A 25,745-nucleotide genomic window follows, 5' to 3' on the forward strand; every position below is an offset into this window, starting at 1 on the left:
CAACCCGGTGGCCTATCGCCTGACCCTGCCACGCTTGCTGCAAGTGCACCTAGTGTTCCATTGCTCACTCCTGATCCCTGAGCGGTTGGCTTGTCCTCTCCGCCAACTGTCTCCGCCCCAGCTGTCACCACGTAATGTGGAGATGCAGCTCCCGCACAAAGTGGCCCTTATCCAAGACTCGAGATGGCTAAAGGGACGTTTCCAATACTTGGACTGGAAGGACGATGGGTCGGACGGGGGGACTTGGGTCGATGCAATGGACATACATGCCCACGCTTTGGTGCAGGCCTACCATGCACAATATCCCTCAAGCCCACACCCTGAACATCAGACCTGGGGGAAGGGCCCTGCGGTGAGGGATAGTGTTGTGGCCCAGTGGGATATGTTTGAGCTACTGATGGACTCGGATAGCGAAGAACCCTATGAGTCTGCTATGGAAGATGTGGAGGACCTTGGGCCAGGTTCAGACTCAAAGCATGGATCTGAGAGGCTGGCTGGCCACCAGGAGGCACCTGAGGCATGGAGCAGTTTGTTCCTGATGCCAGGCAAAGGAGGGCAGAGAAACGGAAGCAGCAGCTGCGGAGGCAGACTCATAAGAGATAATCAAGCTCAGGTGGTTGTGGCTTGGCCCCTCCCAAGAGAGTATATAAGTGAGAAATTGGGAGGGGTCCTTTTGCAGGACACAACCGTTCATAACAGTCTTGAGGAAGACTGGTCTGTTTTGTATTTCTGTTCTGTTTGGTTTGGGTTGTTGGCAACCCTTCTTGCATGAGAGTGTTGTCTGGGCTTTCAGCCAATGGAGTTGTAATTCCTGTGATTAAAGAGTGGCAAAGAGCCAAGCCTGTGTCTGCATTACTCACAGGCCAGAGGGGGGGGGGTCAGAACAGATCACCATATTGGTTTATGTGAACCAGACCCGATTTAGGAAATAGGCTAGTTTTTTACAAGCCCCATCAAACATCACCCAAAATCAGGGAGGTGCAGGAACTGGTAGGGCTGGTGCCTGAACTTATGCAGGCTGTTGGACTGGCAGTTGGGGTTGCACCCCCCCCCCCCCTTGTGGCACTAATCCTGGCTGCAGGTGTGGGGCAGAGGCCCGTTGAAGAATCGTGGCTTGGGGATGAAGTGGCCCTTGGTCTGGATAGAAAGCCCACCCCAGCGGGATTTGACTCACTAGTGGCAAACCATGCAATGGTGGCTGGCTGGGGTCCAAAACTCCCCAAAATCTAAATTGTAGGCTGGTCACCGGCTGGCTAGATGGTCCCCCAAGCCCTGTTGTTGGACTCTCTGTCCCATTGGATAATGGGGCTTGCAGTTGGCCTCGTTCCAGCGGCGAGGTTATGAGCTGACCCATTCTTCACTGTATGGAAGGAGCCAGAATCTCCACTCCAGGATGCTACAGGAGGGAGGGGGAGGAATTCAAAAAGTTTGATTGCATGCAGAGCCACGTTGCCTTTTCAAACACACACACACACACACACACACATACACACATACACACACATACACACACATACACACACATACACACACACACACACACACCTGGATAAAAGTATATAAGCCCAGCTTCACTGATTACAAGTTTGAAAAGGCGACCTGCAATCAAAGGCTGGGATCGGAAGGCAGCAGGGGAATTGGGGGGTGGGTATGGCAGAGGAGCTGCTTTCAAGCCATTGGAAAATATATCCAATCCAACTTCTGTGCTTGTGTTTGTTTGAGAGTGAGTGAGTGAGAGAGGGATCCAACTTCTCTGTGTGCGTGTGTCTGTTTGAGAGAGATGGGAGGGAGGGGGAGGGAGAAGAAAAAGAATGAAGGAAATTTTTTTCACAAAGGAGAAAAATAAATGCTGTTGCTTTAAATCAGAACTGAGCATGCCTGGGTGTGGAATTCTGGGAGTTGAAGTCCACAAGTGTAAAAAAATTTGAAACCCCTGTGTCAGTGCCTCACCAGCCATAAACCTCACCACACGTCACTGCTTTAAATCGGAACTGAGGATGCCTGGCAATGTTCCTTCTAATTTTTTTTCAGTGTTAACAGAAAAGTATAGTGTTTGAGCGGCACATTTTCATGCCTGAGTATCTGAATTTTTTTCACAGATGTCACCTAAGACAACAACGAAATCAGTATTATTTGAAACTCAAAGTTATGTTTATTCAAGGTACCTGCTTAATTAAAAGTGTTATATAATATCAGTATCACTTAACAACGCTCCTGCTTAGCAACCAAAATGTTGGCTCAGAAAGTCTGGCATTTGAAGCACGCAAGTCTTAAAGCTGTTGTTACAAGATCCTTGCACCCCTAACCCTTTTAGAAAAAAAAACCCAGGGGTCTTCAAACCTGACAGCTTTAAGACTTGTGGACTTCAACTCCCAGAATTCCTCCTCCAGTCATGTTGCAGCAACGTCATCTGCGTGGATCTGCTCCATCTTCGGTTTTTTCACTGGGGGCATGGCTGCCACTGAAGATGCCACCAAGCCCCCGCCACCACCAGAATAACTGCTGCCGCCACCTCCGCCTCCAACAGCACCACCACATTTACTGCCTGGCACTGCAGCTGAGGTGAAGCCGCCAAAGCTCCCGCTGTCGCCACCGCTGTCATGGGCTCTGTGTTACCTCTGCTGCCTCCTCCTCCTCCACCATGCTTTTGAGAAGCCATGAAGCCTTTTTTTCCTGCTCCTGCCCCCTCCGCCGCCTTCCTACTTACGACTCTGTTCCAAAGTTCTGACATGGCCATATTTTGGGTGTTCGGCACTTGAACTGTATTCCTGTAGTCAGGCGACCACAATTTACACGATCACCACCTGCCCGGTCTTCTAGCCCATCCTCCTGCTCAAGCAGGAGACCCTGTACCATTTCAGATAAGTGACTGTCCATTCTCTTCTTAAAAGCCTCCAGTAATGGAGCAAGCTGTTCCGCTGATTAATTGTTCTCACTGTCAAGAAATTTCTCCTTAGTTCTAAGTTGCTTCTCTCCTTGATTAGTTTCTACACGTTGCTTCTTGTTCTACCTTCAGGTGCTTTGGAGAATAGCTTGACTCCCTCCTCTCTACAGCAGCCCCTTCAATATTGGAACACTGCTCCCTCCCCTCCTCACATGGGGTGAGAAGCAGCCTTGATTTCTCCCTTTCACTCATTTTTTCTACCTCTCTGTGTGTTTGTGTGATTTTTTGTTTAAACTCTGCAAAGTTCTGGTAACTACCTTATCACTAAAGTTGTTCTTACAAACTGGCTGCACTATTTCATCAGCCCTTCTGTGCAAAGCCCTTGAGCATTAGCTTTCAAAATAAAGTAAATTTTGGCTCCAAGTCAACAGGCAGCTATTTCAGATTTGTGACATGCTCTGGCATTAACTGGCCTCTGGGATTTTCTGTTTCATCACAATGCCAATAATGTCACATTTCTTTTTTTTCTTCAGCCACAGGTGCCGTGTATTCCCTCTGGGGTCAGTTTCAAGCTTAGAGACCCCAAACCTCTCAATTCTAGATGATGGATTTAACTCCATTTGTTCCCTGTTATTATGAATCACATGGGGATTATTTCCCTTTCATTTCCCTCCAGAGAATTTCCCAACAAACTTTGAATCCAAGAACTAGTTGAATTATTCAGGGATCTCCCCTGGAGGGGGAGAATTATGATAAAGATTTCAGCTCTGCTCTTTGAACGAAATCTTCCAGGGGAGACTTTCGGCAGCGAAATATGGAGTTTTGGGACAGGCAGGGTCTGTGCTCTTGAATGTACGTCTCTCTCCTTTCCAGGTGAAGCTGAGTGTTTCTCTGTGTTTCAATCAGGAAAGCAACTGGATCATTTTCCACCTTGTGAGAATCCTTTGAATTCTTCTAATTCTTCTTTAGAAACAGAAAAGGGATTCATTGATTCACCCCATGAATGATGGACCTTCTGCTTCCACTTCTGATGCTGCTGGTGTCCCATCCAGTCTCTGGGAAGCTGAGAATGAAATGCCCGCTGAGTTTAAAGAATCAGGATGGAAAACAACCACAGAGCTTTTACAGTCCAGGAGACCATCTCCTTAGTATAGTCATCACTGGATATGAAATATTGCATACAAATTTGCTTTTCAATGTGGTTCCTTCTCTAAAATTTGTTTTCTATGATTTGTAAGTCATTCAGGGTGATGGAGTTGCACTCCCTCCAATCTAACACTCTCCTTTTTCTTTTTTTCTTTTTCTTTGCATTTATCCTATATATCTAATTTCCTGAATGATTTTGATTTTTATGGCTTCTCTCTTCTGTCTGATTTTGTGAAAGAGACTCAAAAAGGGGTCTGAAAAAAAGCTGAAAGGGCTGCAGATTATTTTCCTCAGTTCAATCCTTAATTTATCATTTAAATAATGAATTTTATTTAAAGTAGTGGTTGAACCAATTGTACTTGTACCTCAGCCAATTGTGCAACTGATCATTGATTTTGGATCAATGTTGGCTTAAGGCTCAGTAGTAATTCTTGAGGCTTATATATTAAAAACAGTATTTGTTCTTGCTGTTCTTTATAATAACACCTTTTTTACGATAGGGATATTGATGGTTTTGAATATGGTTTACAATTAATTTTCAACATTCAAGTGGTCAACAAGAATTCCCAGCTCCTGCACAATCTCACACTGGGCTACAACATCCATGACAACCATTTGAGCACTTTACATACTTCAGATGCCTTGCTGGACATTCTCTCCACTGGAGAAGCCAATGTCCCCAACTACGGCTGTGGAAGGAAGGACAACCTTCTGGCTCTTCTGGATGGAGCTAGCAGGGACATTTCCATCCAGGCATCAACATTAGGAGGCACCTACAAAGTCCCACAGGTTTGTGTGTGTTTTTCTCCATCTGGTAAAGTGAGTGGTGGATGGTGGTGGATGAGCAATAAATGCAATCATGTCTTCTCCATGAATTTCAAGAACTGCTTTTCTCCATATTAGCAAAACTGTCAATATTTTACCCCTCTTATGTTGAGATTAATCATAAAAGGCTTGAAATGCAAGCAATACATTCCCTGGATAAGACATTCTACCGAATATTTAATTGATCAAAAAACATCCCTGGATGTTTGCATCTTCATTTCCACATATAAATAATGCTGGCCCTATCCACTCAGATTGAAGTTGGCAATAGTAGCATTTTATCTATCCAAAAAGTGGAATAAAAAGGACTCTAGCAATTATAGCCCAACTAGACTAGCAGATATTGTGGGTAAAATTTTTCCAAGGTCCTCTTAATTAAACTTGAGAAAAATGCATTCCTTGCAGAAGAACCAGAAGGTTTTAGATAGTGAACAGCTATATAGATTTTATTAAAAAATATTGCATGTTAATAATCTAATATTGGTAAGAAACTGTCTTGAAATATCTCATCTATACCAGCGAAGTAAAACACGGTTTGCTGGCTTTCTAGATGTTAGTGTATTTGTCATAATTAACAGAAAAATATTATATAGGAAATTGATTGCCCTCAAAATGGAGCTCAGCCTGTTGGCCCTGATCCAAGCTCTTTCTCCAATTCCTTGTTTAAGAAGGAGGTTTGGGCTCAATGGAGCAATGAGAAGAAGGATTGATAATTCCCAAGGAAAAAGGGAATGCTTGAATCCTTGTTATTCATATATATTGACAACTTACTTCAACTAACAAAGAATCAAAAAAACATAATAAATAATTGTTATTTCATTCTTTGACAAAAATTGCTAAATTAGAGGACCAGCTAAATGCAGTGCACATAGTATATAGAACTTGGATTTTAGAAAGGCTTTGAGAAAGTAAATCACCATCTACTTCTTGGTAAGCTAAAGATATGTGCGATAGATGGCTTCACCCTCAGATGGACTCAGCCTGTGGTCCTCAATAGAACTACATATACATGGAGGGAAACGAGTAGTGGGGGACCCCAAGGTTCCATTTTAGGCCCAATACTCTTCAACATCTTCATGAATGATTTGGATGAGGGATAGATAGGGAACTGATTGAATTTACAGAGGACACTAAAGTGGCAGGAATAGCCAACACCCCAGATGATAGGCTCAAGATCCAGGTGGATCTAGATCAGTGGGTCTCAACCTTCCTAATGCCGCAACCCTTTAATACAGTTCCTCATGTTATGGTGACCCCGAACCATGAAATTATTTTATGATTTCCATATTTTTTCTAAAATATGTATTTTCCGATGGTCTTAGGTGACCCCTGTGAAAGGATCGTTTGACCCCCCCAAAGGGGTCCCAAACCACAGGTTGAGAACCACTGATCTAGATGGACTTGAACGCTGGGCCTAGCTAACAAAAGGAATGTTAGTGTTCCAAATATCATCCAGAATTAAATCAGAGTTCAAGGCATAGCTTTCATCAGTGTTCCAATTTAATAAGAGAGACATGTTGGTACAAATTGTGGCAACCTGAATCTGAAAGCTTCCTGGGTTTCCACCCACTTTAAAGTTCAAAACCTTGCTCCCACACCCACAAGTCCATCACATAGTCCAATCTTCCACTGCCACACTGGCATTTCCACCCATCTAGTTCCATCTGGTTCCGGTCAGGTGCAGAGGTGCAGAGACAAAGAATGACCTTGGGCTTCTAGAAAGGAATGTTTTATTATGACAACAACACATTCTACAATTCTACTCCTTACTATTCCCCCTCTCAATTACTACACTAATGAAACAGCATAGTAAAATAATAGAGAGTGTGGCAGGACAAAGATTCTAAAAGGAATATGCCTGCAGGCCTGACAAGGAAATCCAATGTAGAGAAAAGTAAAGTCTTACACTGAGGCTAGAAAAACCAAATGTACAGGTACAGATTAGGTGAAATTTGGTTCAATAGCAGGAACTGTGAGAGAGATTTTGGAATCTTAGTGGACAACCTCTCAAATGTGAGCCGATAATGTATAGCATTAAAAAAAATAATGTGTAGCAGCCAAAAAAAAAGCCATTGCAATCCTAGGCTGCATCAACAGAAGAAGAGAATCCAAATCACGTGAAGTATTGGTACCGCTTTATAATGTCATTGAAAAACCACCCTTGGAATAGTGCATGGATGAAGAACCTTTTCAGCACAGAGTGCTCTTGTCAGGGTTGTGATCTGGAAGAGGAATTGTCCAGTGTGCATGTTAGTGCACACATGTGCACCAGGCAGCTCCCCCTCTGGTTTCTGGCCTGTGCACACATGATGCTCTGGTGTCCATGCACTTGTGGAAACTGGAAGACCAGCTCTTCCAGTTCCTGGCACTGCCATGTGCGCAAAGGCCAGCTGATCATCGCGTGCATATGCATATCAGAAACCCAGAAGAGCAAGAGGCAAGGCCGCACATATCAGGTGACATGGCTCTGCATTCCACTTAGCCCGAGCTAAGAAGCTGAGGCAGAGGGCAGCATTTTCCCCTCCTGATTTGGGCGGGGCAGCCTCGTGGTCCCATGTGGGCCAGATTAATGGCTTCGGTGGGCTGTATCCAGCCCACAGGCCATAGTTTGAGGACCCCGGTATAGGGTCTCTTTCTTGAGCAGGGGGTTGGATTAGAAGACCTCAAAGTTCCCTTTCAATCCTTTTATTTTGTGCTTCGTTCTGTTATAGGTACATATATTTAGCATGCTAAATAACTTTTGAAACATGCTGATTTACACTGTGATATTATCATACTTACACATTGGATTATATACCCCGTAAAGACTTTAATTCTGGCTTTGTTTTCTCTGAGACTGAATCTTGGCTCCTTCATCATCAAAGGAGCTCAGTTAGATCAGAGACATGAATGAAAGTGATGCTTAAAAGAAAACCTCATAGCTCTCCAGCTTCCTCAGCCCCAATTATTGAAGCATGTGAGGCCAAGGTTTCCCCTATGTGTTTATATCAGTCTGGTGTTTGGGGCTTCAGAGAGAAACCACCAGCAGAACCAACCCAATCACAGCCTCTGAGGTGGATCTTGGGGTGGACAAAAGGACTCCAGCTGCTGCCCTCAGAGCTGATTTGGGGATTTACACAATTTCTGCTTTGTCTAAAATCAGAAAATATGGATATTGGCATAAAATTTAACCTATGGAAAATTACAGACTCCGAAAAGTGTGACTGTTAGAACAGATAAAACTTCAATTAAAGACCAATCTTGGATTATAAAACTGACAAATTGTATAAAGAACTGAGGTCTCCCTGTTTCTTGGACAATTGGAGAAGAAGCTAAAAAGATTCCTCCACAAAGAATCTGGGCCATAGAAGCATTAAAATATGCGGCAATGCTCAAAATTATAGTAGGCCCTTTATTGGAATAGAATACTTCAGTTGGCATTTGCACATGTTAATCTAATTGCAATAAATTGTAGGGGTGAGATACAGTAATATGATTTACATTGTTTATAGTTATTTATTTATTTATTATTTTCCACTTTTATAATACAATCTTGCTAATATTCTGTCTTTAATATTTTAAACAATGTCTAATTGACAATTTATTCTTGCTTTCATGAGAACAAAATTGGATTTATTAAATTCTAATATTTTGGATTTGATCTGACCCCAAATATAACACAGCATTCTTCATTGTGTGAGGTTTTGAATGTGGCTCAGAATCTGATAAGTCCAGTGAAACTCTGAAGATGAGGCTACGGATTATCAGCTTTTATTTCTGCAGAAAGCAAAAGATTGGATGACCTTTTGGTCTCCCACCTTTACAGAGCAAGCAGCGAGATTTTTCCAAACACCTTACAGTTCACACAGCTTGAACAGTCATTGCTATGGAAACATAATTTGATATCATGTGAATTTCATGATTTTTCTCAGCGCTCTGAAAACAACAGACATTGGAAGGGAAAAGAAATACATTTTCTGGCATATAACTCAGAGCTTTGTTAGGAAATGCTGAACACACATTTTTAGTTACAAGCAAAGCTACTTGGCAGAATCCACATTTCTCTCCCTCTCTCCCTCTCTCTCTCTCTCTCTCTCTCTCTCTCTCTCTCTCACACACACACACACACACACACACACACACACACACACACACACATATCGATATATATATTATTGAGCCAAGGTGGCGCAGTGGTTAAATGCAGCACTGCAGGCTACTGCTAGATCAGCAGGTCAGCGGTTCAAATCTCACCGGCTCAGGGTTGACTCAGCCTTCCATCCTTCCGAGGTGGGTAAAATGAGGACCCAGATTGTTGGGGGCAATATGCTGACTCTCTGTAAACCGCTTAGAGAGGCCTGAAAGGCCTATGAAGCGGTATATAAGTCTACTGCTATTGCTATTGCTATTGCTATTGATATTATACCACATGTATTCTATTACATAGCCAACATCGTATTTTATTATTAAATGTTTACATCAATTCATCTTACCATCATTATTGGCTCTTCTGCTCTCCATACAGCATATTTGTACCTTATCCATCGCTTACTTCTCCCTCTCCCCTCCCCCTCCCTCCAATGTTCCCTCTAAGGTGTGCGGCCCCGCGGCCGCGCACATGGCAAGTAAACATTGCACAGCAGTTTCCAACCGCACAGTGTCGTTTGCAGTTTCCAACCGCACAGTGTCGTTTGCTGGACACGGACTGCAGTCTCTGTACTCAGCAGAATGGCCATGGAATCGTGAATGAAACCCCCTCCAGCTAAACAGGAGTCTTGACAACATTTTTTTAAAAACTTTTGGGCAGAATTGGTGCGATTCATTATGCAGCTGCACGTGGGTGGCACCTCCTGATTCTCTGTGCTTCGGACCTTTCAACAAAGCCTTTCCCCACCCTGCACTGGGGGACTCACTTGCGTGCAAACCGGCGCCCCAAACACAGCTGGGTCCAGTCGTCTCCTCCCTGTCTTTTCTTCCCTTTTTATGCCCTGTCTCGGACGCGGGGGCGCACATGCTGTGGACTAGCCCACTTAGATGTCGAGGTTGCTGCGTGTTTAGCTGTGGCCCTATCTCCTCTTGTTTTTTCCCCTCCCTCTTACATGCCCCCTTGGTGCAGCGGGCTAACGTCGGCGAAAGGAGTGGGGTGGACTACATGGCACAACTGGGTAAATTATAAACCACAGATTTTAATCCTATTTAATTTTTAATGGTATCAAATTTAGCTATAAAGTGGCTTTACCTACTTTTTTTTCCTGGGCCTGCTAAATTCTGGTCCCTGGTGATACAATGAGTTAAATGCATTCTGGCCTGGATTTCCTATTGTGCAATTTGTGTCATGGACTTAATCATTTTAAATTCCATAAAATGCCAGTAACCATCCTTTCTGCCAAGAGATCAGAAAAAACAATGCCCGAATCTTCTGATATTTAAATGATTTATAATGTTGTTTAGATATATAATTTGGATTACATTTGAAAGCTATGCCTCGATTAAATACTACGGAATACAATCCTATGGCAGTTCTTCTTTCTTTTTTGGTTTTAGAAAAGGATAGTTCCCTTTTTAGTCAGCTTTTTGAATTAGATTATGGTGATGTTAACACCAGTTTTTAAGTAGATTTCAATTTTAAAAATATCTGTTAGCTGCTTTGAATACCTTGGAGATGAAAAGATGGGGTACAAAACTTAAATAAAAAAAATGTACATTCATTTTGAAAAATAAATGCAATACTTGATTAATTTCATATCTTTATTTAAAATAGCTTTGGCATGGCATATGATTTTATCGACTCAGTTGGAAATGATGTGGATGTTGTATCTGATTCTGAGGTATATATATTCTTAAGTAACATAACATATAGCATATTGTCCAAACTTGCTAGACTATTTAATTGATCTTACTACTTTAAAGGGGGAGAGTTTCATGATAAATTATTTTATTACATTTATGTTGCATTTATATATTATATTTATTACATTTATATTCCACATTATATATTTGTATTGTTATTTTAGTGTTTATTGTCAATTTTGATAGATATTATATTGATATATCAATACTGATTTTAATCATACCAAATAACAATTACTGCTATTATTTATCAGCATTAATTATTTACAGTTTTTAATATTGAATTAGTCATATTTTAGAATAATAGGATTATCTTTTAACAGGATAATTGGCAAAATCTAATTCAAATGTTGCCTGCAAAATGCCAGGACCCAGGCTGTTGGTGCCATCTCTCTCTCTAGCCAGTCCAACAATGTAAAAGCTGAGCAGAGAGCTTTTTTTCCCCAGTGTGAGCGGAAAAGTATAGTGTTTGAGTGGCACATTTTCATGCCTGGCATTCATCGGGCTGAAACCTCGCTAGCAATCGGCGCTTGACGCTTGGAATGTCTATTGTCATATTCAATCAATTAGCAACTGAGTTTAATTATCATGTATAAAAGTGAATCACAAACCTCTGCTTTACAATCTCCCCATATTAGTTTCATATTTATCCATATTCCATATGTTTCAACCTTTATTTAATTCTTTCTATTATCATATTCAATCAGTTAGCAACTCCATTTTATTGTCATATTTAGGAATAAACCCCTTATCTTAGCTTTATATTTTCCCATATAACAATTTCTAGATGTCTGATTTTTTCCTAGTACATCTTTTGTCCCACTTCTCTATTCCTGCTTTCTCCTTTTTCTTTGTTTTGACAGGTCCACCCTCTTCAATTTTCCCCAAGCCACCATCAAAAAGATTTTTTATATTTACCTTTGTTGGGGTATAACCTCCTATTTCAATTTTCCTTATGCCACTGTCAACCTCCAAAACATCTTTTGTCTGCTTTTTATTCCTTTTTGTTGGGACAGATCCCCCTTTACAATTTTCTCTATACCACTGCCAAGCCCAATGGAGTTTTTTGTCTGCTTTTTATTTCCCACCGTTTCTACCCCTTCCTTATCTCTTCCCCCTTATTTCTTCCCTTCTTCTTTAAATACCTGCTTCTCTGAATTCAGAATTCTACTTAGGCTTGATTTTAATGATTTATGCATATTTTTTTATAATTTCATGTAGTTCTTCAGATTCCCACTTTTCCATAACGTCCAGTCCCAAAATTACAATTAGTTATACAGTTCTTATTTCAGAGTTCTGGTCCACCTTAAATTTATCTACTTCAGCTGCTGTAGGGAAGAATGATGGGAGCCACCTTGGTCTTTTGTTCTTCCTTAATGTCCAGTTCCAAAATTTCAGTTAGGTATACCAATCTTATTTCGAGGTTCTGGTCCACCTTAAATTTAATTAATTCAACTCCTGTGAAAATGGAAGAGAAACTGGAGCCATCTTGATCTTTTGCAGATAAAAAAGAAAAAAGGACTGTATTTCCCAGTTCTTGATTTTGTTATTATATTTTCCTGGGAACTTTCCACCTCGCATTAGTTATAATCACTGTTCCCTCTAAGGTGCGGGCCTGCGCGGCCGCTCACATGGCAATACCACACGCAGTAGTTTCTAATTGCCGCTCAGAGGCACGTGGGGCAGGTATCTGGACACGAACTACAGAGCGATCGCAATCAAAACCTACTCCAGCTAAACCTTTTCTACTGCAGTACTTTGCCGCCCGACTTCAGGATTCTCTAATCAGTGTAGGTTGAAAAGAAAAAAGGGAAAGGGAAGCTTAAAGATTTAAAACACTGGAGCAAATGCTTCAGAGGCAACAGTTTTCATGGGGGATTAGAACAGTCAGAGAGCCCTGCCTGGAGTTTTGCTCCCCCTCCCCCCCCAACTTCACACCTGCTGCGAGATTGGCTAATTTGCTATTGCCTGGGCTGGCTGGCTCTCCCCGGTTGCATTTAGCAACAATGTAGCTCTTTTGAGCTCTTTTTCTCCCTCCTCAGCCCCGCCTGACTTCAGGATTCTCTAATCTGTGATTCCGTGTGGGTCGAAAAGAAAAAAGGGAGAGGGATCTTAAAGATTTAAAACACTGGAGCAAATCCTTCAGAGGCAACAGTTTTCACGGGGAATTAGAACAGTCAGAGAGCCCTGCCTGGAGTTTTGCTCCCCCTCCCCCCCAACTTCAGACCTGCTGCGAGATTGGCTAATTTGCTATTGCCTGGGCTGGCTGGCTCTCCCCGGTTACGTTTAGCAACAATGTAGCTCTTTTGAGCTCTTTTTCTCCCTCCTCGCTTCTCGGGGCTCCACCAATGGGGGAGCAAAGCCCAGTGCCAGGCTTTGGGCTAACACAGGGGTCTGCAAAGTTGGCTGTTTTAAGACTGGTGGACTTCAACTCTCAAAATTCTGGAAGTTGAAGTCCACCAGTCTTAAAACAGCCAACTTTGCAGATCCCTTGGCTAACATGATTGATGCCCTCAGAGTTGGAAAGAGGCAGAGAGCCCGGTCACATGAGTCATGACACGACATCGGCTTTGTGACCACATTGCTGAGTAATAAAAATTCCAGTCCCATGTTGTAACAAAGGAGTACCTATATTTGATAACTCATTGGGATTTTCAAAGTCATTGAGAATATTTTTGCTTTTAATCTAATTAAACTTCCTATCTGTCAGTTTAAAATAGTGACTTCCATAGAGCAAACTAAAATCACTACTTTATAAACAAAAGGAAGGTGGTTTTTTCTCTTATTTGGTTATGGTAGAGCCATTTTAACAATCTATTTATATTTGCAAGTAGTATGCAGTTTAGAAATTAGTTTTGCAGTAGTAGTAGGTTACTGAAACCCTCTGTACAGAGAGGAGCAAATTCCCACAAATTTTTAAACAATCAGCAAGCATTGTCGAACATGCAGGCAATAAATCCTTGAGTTTACAAATTAATGATGGAAGAAAACTCTTAGATGTGAATGAGACTAATTATGGTGATTTTAATAATTTTACTCATTTAAAATAGCAAATTGCATATAATACATTCACAGAAGCATACAGTGTATAGACAACTTTTGCAATTGAATGTTAACTCATTAAAATGAAGTATACCAAGTGAAATTCATTAAAATGAAGTATATCAAACATTTACTCTTTTAATATTAGTGGTATTAAGTGCCATTTATATATTCATTTCAAAGCTCTTTTTTATTTAATCCAAAATGAATTTGAAAAGATAATTGTAATAATTGATAAACCCTAACCCTATAGGTACATCATCAGTCAGTGCTGATGTCAAAACTTAAAGCTGGAGTAAATGTTGTTACGAAGAAAAAGTGCAGCTGGAAGTTTAAACTAGAATGGTTGGGACTCAGGCATGAAAATGTGCCGCTCAAACACTATACTTTTCCGCCCACACTGAAAAAAAATTAGAGGGAACATTGGTTATAATTGCTCAAAATATATTAATTGGAGCAAACTTGCATACAGCCAAACTCAGGTATGTTTCTCTTCCATCCTGCTTTTCCAAGTTCTGATGTATGGCAGTTTGTTAATTAAAATTTCCGACACAGGCAAGATTAGGTTATTAGTTGTCAGTGAGGAGATTTTTTTCTTGATCTTTCTCCCTTGTTGCATTCCAGCTCTCATTAATTGGAGTTGCTTAAAATATATTAGTTAAAAGACACTCGGAAGAAGCAAATCTTCATGCTTCTAGACTCCCTTAAAAACACAATCTTTTCAAGTCCAAAACCAAATTTAGAGTTTGTGTTTAAGTGGGTTTGTCACTTCTCTACTTTCTCCATATTGTTTCAAGAAAATGGCTTTCTTTTGGGTTAGTGATTCAACCTTCCATTTTTTCCCTTCTTTCTTTTTGCAAAAATCCTGATCTGTCCATCAACATTACTTATGCTCTCAAGATTTTTTGCCTTTTCCAAATTCTGATTTATAACTGTGGGTTAATACATCTTTCCAGGCTTTCATCTCACCTCTGCACGCTCCTGTTCAGCTGCTTTGGCCTGGAGCCAACTTCTTGCTATGCTGCCACCCCGGCTCTGATTCAGAGGGCAAATCTCTGACCTACGAGGGACCTGTTGTACTCCCACTGGGAGTACTGTCCCTTCTTCACCCCCACCAACTCACAGGGGGGTTCTGATCCAAAAAAGGATCTTGGAGACAGTTTGTCTACTGCAATGCGCTCTACATGGGGCAGCCCTTGAACAGCATTTGGACCCTTGCCCCTCCTGGCTGGTTGCGAACAGCAAGGAGGTGACGCGGGGCTGGATCCAGGCGATGGTGAATGCCTCCCTTCGGGAGGGCTTCTTTCCTCCGCCATTGAAGACAGCGGTGGTGAGACCCCTCCTGAAGAAGCCATCTCTGGATCCAGCCATTTTGAATAACTACCGTCCAGTCTCCAACCTCCTCTTTGTTGGGAAGGTTGTTGAGAAAGTGGTGGCCTTTCAGCTCCGACGGTCCTTGGATGAAGCCGATTATCTGGATCCCTTTCAGTCCGGATTCAGGCCTGGCTTCAGCACGGAAACCGCTTTGGTCGCACTGACCGATGATCTCTGGAGAGCCAGGGATGGAGGTCATGCCTCCGTCCTAGTGCTTCTTGACTGCTCAGCGGCCTTCGATACCATCGACCATGGTATCCTTCTGTGACGGTTACGAGAGGTGGGGGTGGGAAGCACCGTTCTTCGGTGGTTCTCCTTCTACCTCTCGGACAGGTCGCAGTCGGTGTTGGTCGGGGGGCAGAGGTCAACCCTTAGGCCCCTGAAATATGGGGTCCCACAGGGTTCGGTCCTGTCCCCCCTCCTGTTTAACATCTACATGAAGCCGTTGGGTGAGATCATTCGGCGGCACGGGATAAAATACCATCAGTACGCGGACGATACCCAGTTGTATCTGTCTGCCCCGTGCCAACTCAGTGAAGTGGTTGATGTGATGTGCCAGTGCCTGGAGGCTGTCAGGGTCTGGATGGAGGTTAACAAGCTGGCGCTCAATCCAGACAAGACCGAGTGGCTGTTGTGTTTCCCTCCCAAAAATTTGGTTAGTACTCCGTCACTCAGGCTGGGGGGTGAAATTTTACTCCCCTCAGACAGGGTTCACAATTTGGGAGTCCTCTTGGACCCACAGCTGACCTTAGAACATCATGTGTCGGCTGTGACCAGGGGGGCATTTGCCCAGGTTCGCCTGGTGCACAAATTGCGTCCCTACCTGAACTGGGAGGCACTCGCAACAGTCACTCATGCCCTCGTGACCTCAAGACTGGACTACTGCAATGCGCTCTACATGGGGCAGCCCTTGAAGAGCATTTGGAGACTTCAGCTCGTCCAGAATGCAGCCGTGCGAGCGATTGTGGATGCACCTCAGTACACCCATGTTACACCTATCCTCCACGAGCTGCACTGGTTTGAAGAAGGGAGAGGAGAGTTGGCTGGGAAATGCTTTTTGTCCTAGAATGGACACTCTTGGCTGCTATAATATTGTGCAGATTCAGGCACCCATCCTCTTTTGCAGAGTCAGGGACCCAGAAACTCTGGGCAAAAAGTGATTGCCTGCTCCTCCCCTGCCCCTAACTATTTCGCACTTAACTACTTAATTGGGCTTCTTTGTCTCACATGCAAATGGGGCCAGGCAGAGACAGTGAGGGTAAGAGAGGAGTGTGTGTGTCTGTTTGTTTGTGTGTTTGTGTGTGGGCGGGCACCCCAACTGTTGGCAATGGTGTGGGCAACAACTGAGCAGGGGGGCAGGGTGTGCGTGTGTATTCCTCCCCATTCAAGCAGGGCCTCTCATTTCCTCCCCAGCACAGTCGGGGAATGCAGACTGCTGCCACTTAAGCACTATGATTGCCCCCTCCCCAGCCAGCCAGCCAGCTCCACCTGACCTGCTCCCTGCCAGCTCCTGCAAAGCTTCGCCATTCTCCTCCTCCTCTTCTTCATGTCCTTGTCCTACTTGGCCAAGTAGCAGTGGGCTCCACAGACAGGTTCTCATTTCTGCCCTGGGGCAGCAAACTCCGGTGGGCAGGAAGTGAGTGTGAATGCCCCCCCCCAGTGCTTCCTGGCTCAGTTGGAGATTTCCTTCAGCCGTCAAACAGTTGCAGGTTTTTTTTTGGGGGGGGGGCTTCCAGATTGGTGCAGGAGGCTTTCTAGGGCCAAAACGGGGGGAAAAAAACCTGTGCTTTCCGCACCCCATTTTGTCCCTGGAAAGCCTCCTGCACCAACCTAGGCCCAAAAACCAGTTGGCCGATGGGAGGTGCGTCTGCATGTGGATGCTAGTGGAGTTGGGCTGGGGCGGCTGGCATGCCGGGAGAGAGGGCTCTGCGTGCCACAGTTTCTCCATCACGGCTCTAATCATTTCAATTCCTTTTTCAGATCAATCATGTAAAAGCTTCAGAGGCTTTGAGTGATAAAAGTCAATTCCCGTTTTTCCACCAGATGCTCCCCAAAGAAGGATTCCAGTACCCAACAATTGTCCAATTGCTTCTTCATTTCAGATGGACCCTCATTGGCCTCTTTGCTTCAGACACAGAGAAGGGAGAGAATTTCATGAGGATTTTTACTCCTGTGCTTGTCAAGAATGGAATTTGTGTGGTTATATCACAACAATTCTCAACAACTGGATATACTGCATACCTCAGGGATTCCCTCTCTAAGTGGAGACAAGTCAACGTCTTTGTTAACTTCATGGAATTTGATTCCCCTTGGGACAGAATCCTTCCTTTCCATTTAGTATTTATGCGTTTGCCAGGACCCATTGAAGGGAAAGTCTGGATCCTCACAGATTTTGGAATATATACAATCACAAAGCACAGACTTCTCAAATACATCCATAGTATTTGGAAATTTAATTATGTGCGAAAAGTAAGGCCAAAAGATTCTACCTTTGAACCCCATTTCTTTGTGGAAGAAAAGTTTCAAGATCATTATTTCCACTGTTCTCTTTCAAAGCACCTCTTTTCTATCAAAGGGCGCAGAAGATGCACCCAGAACGCCCCACTGGAGACCCAGGAGAAAAGGGAAAGAAAAGAGATCCAAAATTACTCCTCACCTTACAGTCTTATGAAGACTCTGGCCCAGGCCTTGAATGCTGCTTATTCCTCCAGATCGAGGAGAAGGAAGGAGGGAGAAAAGATGTTGGGGTCTCCAAGGCTGCAGCCATGGCAGGTATGGGTTCCCAATCTGGATCCATTAATCTTAGATCCTTTGGAGGAGGAATCCAGAGGAGGAGGGGAAGCATCGCAACAGATTTGGCCAATTTAATTACTCAGGGAATAATGGTTCCAAAGAGTAGATACCATGGCATTTTTATATTAAACACTGCTAATTGGAAAATGCTGTATTCTTTTCAAAATAATTTCCTGTATTTGTGGGTTTGTGATTAGCCTGGTGGAATTCCACCTTTCTTCCATCCCCATTGCATGTGGGTCTATGTGCAGCTCAACAGACAGCTAAGCCCCCCTTTTCTCCTCCAGTGAAAGGGAGCCTGGCGTGGATCTGGATGCTTTATTGGGAGAAGAGGGCAGGTGAAACTGAGGAGCTGCAAATAGTGGAAATCAAATAGAAAGATGAAATAGGCAGCATTAACTAACAGCCAGCAAAGAAGCAGCTGGAACCTCTCCAGGGATGCTCTGTGGGACGGAGGGATGGAGGCCGTCTCCGGATGACCAGGGGTCTCGGTCACAACGGCTGCTTCCGTCTTCTCCAAAGGCTGACAGAAAATAGAGTCTGGCTTCAAACCATATGGTTAGGCTTATCTGCCCCCGGCCACTAGGGGGGGGGGGCTAGATCAATAACATCACAACAGTTACATGTTGTGTCATGACAACCTTTATAAATTTGGTGGATAGCTGAGACCATCTAGCCCAACTCCTCCTCTCTGCAAGAATTCCAGTTAAGCTTCTCTGACTGATGGCTTCTCAGTCTTTCCATTCAGACAATCCATGAAGAGGAGATTGAACTTCTCTCCTTTAATGGCTCAGCTCTAAAACAGCTCATCCTTTATCATATTTTTCTCTCTCATTCAGCTAAAATCTCCTCTCTTGTAACTGAATTCATTTTTCTATGTCTGACACTTTGGAATAATAGTGAGCAGATCTTACACTCGTGTAAAATGAGTCACTGATCGGAAGAGGGCTGTATCCTCCCTTTTCCAAGCAAGAGATTTTGTCAGTTGGAAAAGAGGCTCCCAGATTTCTCCTGATCTTCAGCTCTTCTCCTTGTGGTCTTTCCTCAAGGTTAAGAGCAACTCCTTTGATCTCTTCCTTGGCTTCCTTGTCCTTCCCTGAACTTCACGTAGATTTTGTGCAAATTCTTCTCCTGCAAGTGGACCTGGTCCTTGAGTTGGGGTCTCCCCAAACCAGAACGTTCACTTCCTGAGATTCTTATGGCTGCATTTACCTTCTTTCCATGAACATCTCCCGGCTGACTCAGACTCTGTTCCCAATTAACTACGATTTTTAGATCATTTTCACAAATATACATATCAAATTTGTTGTCCCTCATCTTTCTTCCAGTCCATCATTCATGGTCTTATATGAGACTCTATTGTTAGTCAAGTCCTAGTTGCTAAAAAAACAGATATTTTTTTTCTACTGCTTTTTACTTATGCACCCTTCTCTGTGTGGAAATCATAAATATTGTTTCTGGAAACTTGATATTCCTCTTATAAAATTTTATTTTATTCAAAAAGGTAAAATACAAGTTTTGGAAAATAAAACGGTTACAAAGACAAAACAAAACTATACAAAACATTTTTAAAGCGTGCATTAAAAACAGACAAAACATGCATATTGTCCCCCCAGTTGAATACAATACAGCAATAATAGTTTCTGCCCCTTGCAAAATAGGCCCACAATTATAAACTACACATCTATTTGCAACTACTTGACTTGTCATCTATCTGCTGTATATAAAAAACGTAGTTAACAGGCAATCCAACAATAAAGTTAAATTTCAAAACTTCAAACTTCTGTTGTATCTACTGTTGTATTTAACTCACAGAATATTTATAGGGGTTTCTTCTCTACTACAGACCACCACAATCATTACCTCTGATCCATCCAGAATCTGTCCAGGGTTAAACATCTTTGTTTGATTCTTAATAATAATACATTTCCTTAAAATTTTAATCTTTCCCAACAACTGCTTTACATTCCCCAAAGTCATAGGACCTCCTGTAAATTGAAACACGATGACTTTTAAGACTTGTTTTCTAGTTAAGTATGACAAGTCCATTCCCCAATCTCCCTCAATCTTCTTGAAAGGATCCATTTCATCAGCCATCCATTCTGTCCACTTTGAGTCTTCAGGATCCATGGCCTCTCCAGCCATCTCCAAGCAGCCTGCCTTCAAATCAGACTCCTTCTTCAGGGATACCAGCAGCAAATTTAAGTTTGAGTCCATCCATCCAATCCATCCGATTCAACAATTGTTGCTTGTTTCTGATTATCGCCTTTAAGTTTATTTAAAACCATTGTTATTTTATCAAACTTTTAAAATGAAGTTTCAAATAAGGTTTGTAAGTTCAGAAAATTTATATTCTTTAAATGACATCAAATTACACAAATGACATCTTGTGTGATGGAGATTTAACAACTCTATACTATTAATGACAATATAGAAAAATTGATGATCAGTGAAAAAATGTTATCCATAAGCTTCAGGTTTCATATGAAAGATTTAAAAGATTAAAAATTATTTGAATATCATTTTGAATACACTTTTATCCACTTAGTTATCATACCATCCACCCCTCAAGTTTCTAATCCCATCACACAATTGTTTGTGAGTCTTTACTGAAATCCAGTGATATCACCAGTCTTCCCATAACCTATTTAGGATATGTGAGAATGACTTTTGGGATGAGGGGAAGAGAGGCTACCTAGGGAAGGATCAGCTAAGAGGGGAGAATCCTGCAGCTGCATAATGGGAGAGAAAGACACTCAGAAAGGATCCTTACTAACTTTTCAGGCAGAGAAAAGAGCTGGTGAGAGATTTGTTCTTTCAGATTTTCAAATTTTTGTTAATGTCACATTACAATCAAGTAGAATTAGCACATCTGGAGATGTTTTCCATCAGGATGACCAGGAGAATCATCAGGAGGTTAGCCTGATAATTTGATAAACCCATGCTTTCTGGGAATCAAGTTATTTTTTCCCCAAAGTTTATGAATCATCTTTTTTTCTCTCTGTTCATTTTATTTGTTATCTGCTCTAGAATGTTCCCTATAATTGACCAACTGTGTCGATTGTTTCCTCTATATTTTGTCAGTATATGATTGACAAACTTTTCTCAAATGTTTTCATTCACTTACGAAGATAATTGCAGTATTTGTATCTTATTTAACTTATTTGGAGATTAGACAATTGTAGAAGAAAGAGTCAATGTAGGATAAGAAACACATTTTTCTGCTTTTCAAATTCCTGGATGTTCCTATTCTAGTTTCATCCTTTTCTGGAGAAAAATGAGTATTGGAATATTTCTGAGGTGAAACTGTACTTGGACCAAAATGGAGAGATAAAAGCAGATCTGGCCATTTCGGGTTTCTTGGTTCTCCCCAAAAAGGATGCCAAGAAAGAAATTCTGGTGTATTTTGAAAGACAGAAACTTTCTATCGAACAAGATGCTCTTTCACGGCTGAAGTTGCTGAATAAGGTGGGAGAATTTTTGTGTCTTTTCTCTGTTTTCCAAAGCCTGAGGCCCCATTTCAAGGGAGCAAAGCCTATATAGTCTCCAGGGTGGTTGGCCTTCCATGCCAGTTGGTGTCTAATGGAAGTTCTTCAACAGACGGGACCTAAGTGGAGGGGCTTTGCCATGTTTTATGGAAATATTTAAAGATGTTACTGGCCAGAGGTTTCTTTCTACATTAAAAAATCTAATGGAACGTTTCCTAAATATTTTATAGTAAATTTTATTAGCTTTAATATGAATATCATCATACTTAAATATTTTTAAAATTCCATCCCTCTAGACTTTATTAAGTAGAAAAGTCCTTTATTGTGTTAAATAACAAAAGCAAAAGGAACTAAATGAAGAATCTTTCAGTTGTTATCTTTCCTGCATCTGTTTAGAAGTAGTCAGAGATTTCATATTTACCTCAGTGAAGACCAGAGGCTACTTGTCTCCATCCATTTCTTCCTCCATTTTCCATGGACGGAGAGTCCTAACATCTTTTCTTTGGCATTCCTTCTTTCTCTTCTCAGTCCCTGCCTCAGTCCACATGTGTGGAAAATTGTCATCCTGGATTTGTCAAGAGGGCTCGAGAAGGAGAGCCAGTTTGCTGCTATGACTGCGTTCCTTGTCCAGAGGGGACCTTCTCCATTCATGAAAGTGCAAGTTAAAAAAAAAGATTGAAGCTCAATTGCTTCTTTGTTTATACAAAATTTGCAATGGGATTCTTCCAGAGCATTTTAATTAAAGAGCAAGTTTTTTTAAAAAAAAATTGAAGTTCTCTATTCAAAATGAAAAAATTCTTAGAATATCCCCCAATTTCATAGAGATTAGATGATTAGATTTTAGAAAATGATATTTTCATTTCTTCTATGGAAGAAATGAATGCTAAGCAATGTCCTTTGAAACTATTCCTGATATTCTTCAATATCTTCATAAACAATTTAGATGAGAAAATAGAAGGAGAAATCATCAAATTTGCAGATGAACCGGCAGGCATAGCCAATGCTTCAGAAGATAGGTTTAAGATCCAGATGGATCCTGAAAGACTTGTTCGCCCAATCTAACAAAATAAAATTCAATAAAAAGAAAAATAAGGTTTTACATTTAGGCAAGAAAAACCAAATGTGCAAGTACAGATTAGCTGAAATCGGGCTCAATAACAGTAACTGTGAGAGGGATCACTTAAATTGTGTGGCAGCAGCAAAAAAAGCAAATGCAGTTCTAGATTGCTTTAGCAAGGACAGAATCAAAATCACGTGCAGTATTAGTAACTGCTCCATAAAGCCTTACTAAGACCACACTTTGGATATTGTATCCAGTTTTGGTCACCATGTTATAAAAATGATGTAGAGACTCTGAAAAGAGTGCAGGAAAGAGCAACAAAAATTATTAGAGGGCTGGAGGCTAAAACATATAAAGAACGGTTGCAGGAACGGGGTGTGGATAGTATAGGGTAAAGAAGGAGTATGGCTGACATGATAATAGTGTTGTAATATTTGAGGGGCTGCCATAAGGAGAGGGGGTTAATGTCTGCTAAGTATTCGAGGGCGGGAAGGGAAGTAACAGGCGGAAGCTCAACAAAGAGAGATCCAACTTAGAAATGAAATGAAATTTCCTGACAGTGAGGACAAATAACCAGTGGAATAGAAGTTGCCTTCAGAAGTTGTGGGGGCTCCATCACTGGAGGCTTTTAAGAAGAGACTGGAATAATACAGGGTCTCCTGCTTGAATAGGCTTGGACTAGGAGACCTTCAAGTTCCAGCTGTGTTATTCTGTTGTGTCAGCTGTTGTTCCAAGAATGTTCAGTGGAACTTCAGTACTCATCATCAATTGGACCCAGGAGGTGTAATGAGTACCAAACAATTTCTTTCTCATAAGAAATAATGTAAATAAATTTAATGTGTTCCCAAACCAAAGACAATACATATTTTAAGGCAATATTTAACATTGTTGTATATTATTACTTTACATGGGAAACAAACAAACAAAAATACTTAGATTACATTTAAAAACAACTTTACCTGTACCGATGAGAGAGAGAGAAAATGTACACAATGACCACAGAAGCTAAGAAAAGACTGCAAAGAGTTATGCAATGGAGAAGAGCTACCGCCTGACTAATGCATCATTTTTGTTTTGACTGGAAAGGTTAGTGAATTATGAGACAACCGACATGGACAAGTTAAACAGGATAACAGAGCTGGAAGGGACATTGAAGGTCTTCTAGTCCAACCCCCTGCTCAGGCAGAAAACCCAATGACATTTCAGACAAATGGTTGTCCAGTCTCTTCTTAAAAACTCCCAGTTGTAGCTTGCTTGTTCAGTAACAATAAGCACTGGGACAAAATTTTCTCATCAGGGGGTGTTGAGTACCAAATTTGATGACTTTCAAATCAGTTGAATACCAAGGTACAACTGTATTATTTGAAATATGAAAAGACAGAAAGTTTATTTATTTTTTTGGTTTTCTCAGATACAGAGAAATGCACCAAGTGTCCGGATGATAAATATCCAAATGAAGACAGAGTCCAATGTATCCCCAAAGTTATAACCTTCCTGTCTTTTGAAGAATATCTGGGCATCATACTGGTCTCTTTTGCCTTACTCTTCTTCCTAATCACAGGACTTGTCTTAATCATCTTCATTAAATACCGAGAAACTCCACTTGTCAAAGCCAACAACCGGGACCTTTCCTACATCCTCCTGGTCTTCCTCCTGCTTTGCTTCCTGTCTTCTCTTCTCTTCATTGGTCAGCCAAGAAAAGCCACTTGCCTTCTCCGACAAACGGTCTTCAGCATCATCTTCTCAGTTGCTATTTCTTCTCTCTTGGCCAAAACCATCATGGTGGTGCTGGCTTTCCTGGCCACAAAACCAGGAAACAGAGTGAAGAGATGGTTGGGGAAGAGCTTGGCCAACTCCATCATCCTTTCTTCTTCTACAATCCAAATTATCATCTGCTCCATCTGGCTGGGAGTTTCTCCCCCCTTCCCTGACTCTGACCTCCACTCCCAGCATGGAGAGATCATCCTGCAATGCAATGAAGGGGCTGTTGTCATGTTCTATGTCACCCTCAGCTACATGGGCTTCCTGGCTGCCATCTGCTTCACTGTGGCTTTCCTGGCCAGGAATCTGCCTGGGGCCTTCAACGAAGCCAAGCTGATCACCTTCAGCATGCTGGTCTTCTGCAGTGTCTGGGTGACTTTTGTGCCCACCTACCTGAGCACCAAAGGGAAATACATGGTGGCTGTTCAGGTCTTCTCCATCCTGGCCTCCAGTGCTGGTCTGCTGGTCTGCATCTTCATCCCCAAGTGCTACATTATCCTTCTGAGGCCAGACCTGAACACAAAGGAGCAGCTTACAGCCAGAATAAATGTAAAAACATGAGATATAAGACTATTATGATATTGGAAGAATCGACCGTTGACTTACCTGAACGGTCCTTCTATGTGTGCTGCGAGGGGAATCCAAGTATGGGTTAACTTTGTCCATTAGCCTAGAGACTGAGTTATGTAAATTGGTGACCACGCCTCCTCTGACTGGATGGGTCAGTTTTGTATGAAGTCAGCCATTTAATGATGTATAACAAGAACAATAACGATAACAAAAACCATAACAATAGGAAATAAAGGCCGTAGCCCAAAAGGTATACAAACATTGTCAGAAAAAAAAACAGTCACAAGTAAATAACGTCCTTCATAGTCCGGTGACACGTCAATGAGGACAGTCAAGTTCAGGTCATGACCACCCTGGCCAGCCGAAGCTGCGGGCGGGTTTGGATTCCCCTCGCAGCACACATAGAAGGACCGTTCAGGTAAGTCAACGGTTGTTCTCCTGTGTGCTGCTTGGGGAATCCAAGCATGGGACATGCCAAAGCAATTAAGGTCCAGGGCGGGAATTAGGCTGGCCAGGGTCCCCTGCAGGGGGGAGCACCTGTTGCAATACACGCCACCCGAAGGAAGCCTCAGCTGAGGCATACACGTCAACCTTGTAATGTCTGATAAATGGTGATGGTGTAGACCAGGTAGCTGCCCTACAGATTTCTTCCACTGAGGCTTGCGTGGCCCAGGCCGCCGTGGTGGCCACACCTCTGGTAGAGTGAGGAGTGATACGCCTGGGAACCTGTCGAGATTGGCTGTCATAAGCAAGAGCGATGCATGCCTTCAACCATCGCCCTATCGTATGAGAAGAAACTTTCTGTCCCATGGAAGATGGTTGAAAGGACACAAAGAGTGCTTCAGACCGCCTGAGGGACGCTGTACGTTTCACATAGCGATGAAGAACCCTGCGAACATCCAGGTGATGCCATTGGTGCTCCTGCGGATGAGAAGGGTTGGGACAAAAGCCCGGAAGGACGAGCTCCTGAGCC

The 25,745-nt window shown here is 42.3% G+C and overlaps 1 protein-coding gene across 1 annotated transcript; it reads left to right on the forward strand.

Annotated features, from left to right (window-relative positions):
- Positions 1 to 3,890: 3,890 nt before the first annotated feature.
- Positions 3,891 to 24,763, forward strand: LOC148042228 (vomeronasal type-2 receptor 26-like). Its single transcript, XM_087703101.1, has 6 exons — positions 3,891 to 4,117; positions 4,531 to 4,819; positions 17,081 to 17,872; positions 21,149 to 21,361; positions 21,910 to 22,036; positions 23,853 to 24,763. The coding sequence occupies exons 1-6, from the start codon at positions 3,891 to 3,893 to the stop codon at positions 24,761 to 24,763; spliced, it is 2,559 nt and encodes an 852-aa protein (XP_087559227.1).
- Positions 24,764 to 25,745: the final 982 nt, after the last annotated feature.

The sequence above is a fragment of the Thamnophis sirtalis genome, unplaced genomic scaffold (genome assembly GCF_051295495.1).
Source record: "Thamnophis sirtalis isolate CommonGarterSnake01/CBP01778 unplaced genomic scaffold, rThaSir2_p1.2 scaffold_21, whole genome shotgun sequence".
NCBI classification, from domain to species: Eukaryota; Metazoa; Chordata; class Lepidosauria; order Squamata; family Natricidae; genus Thamnophis; species Thamnophis sirtalis.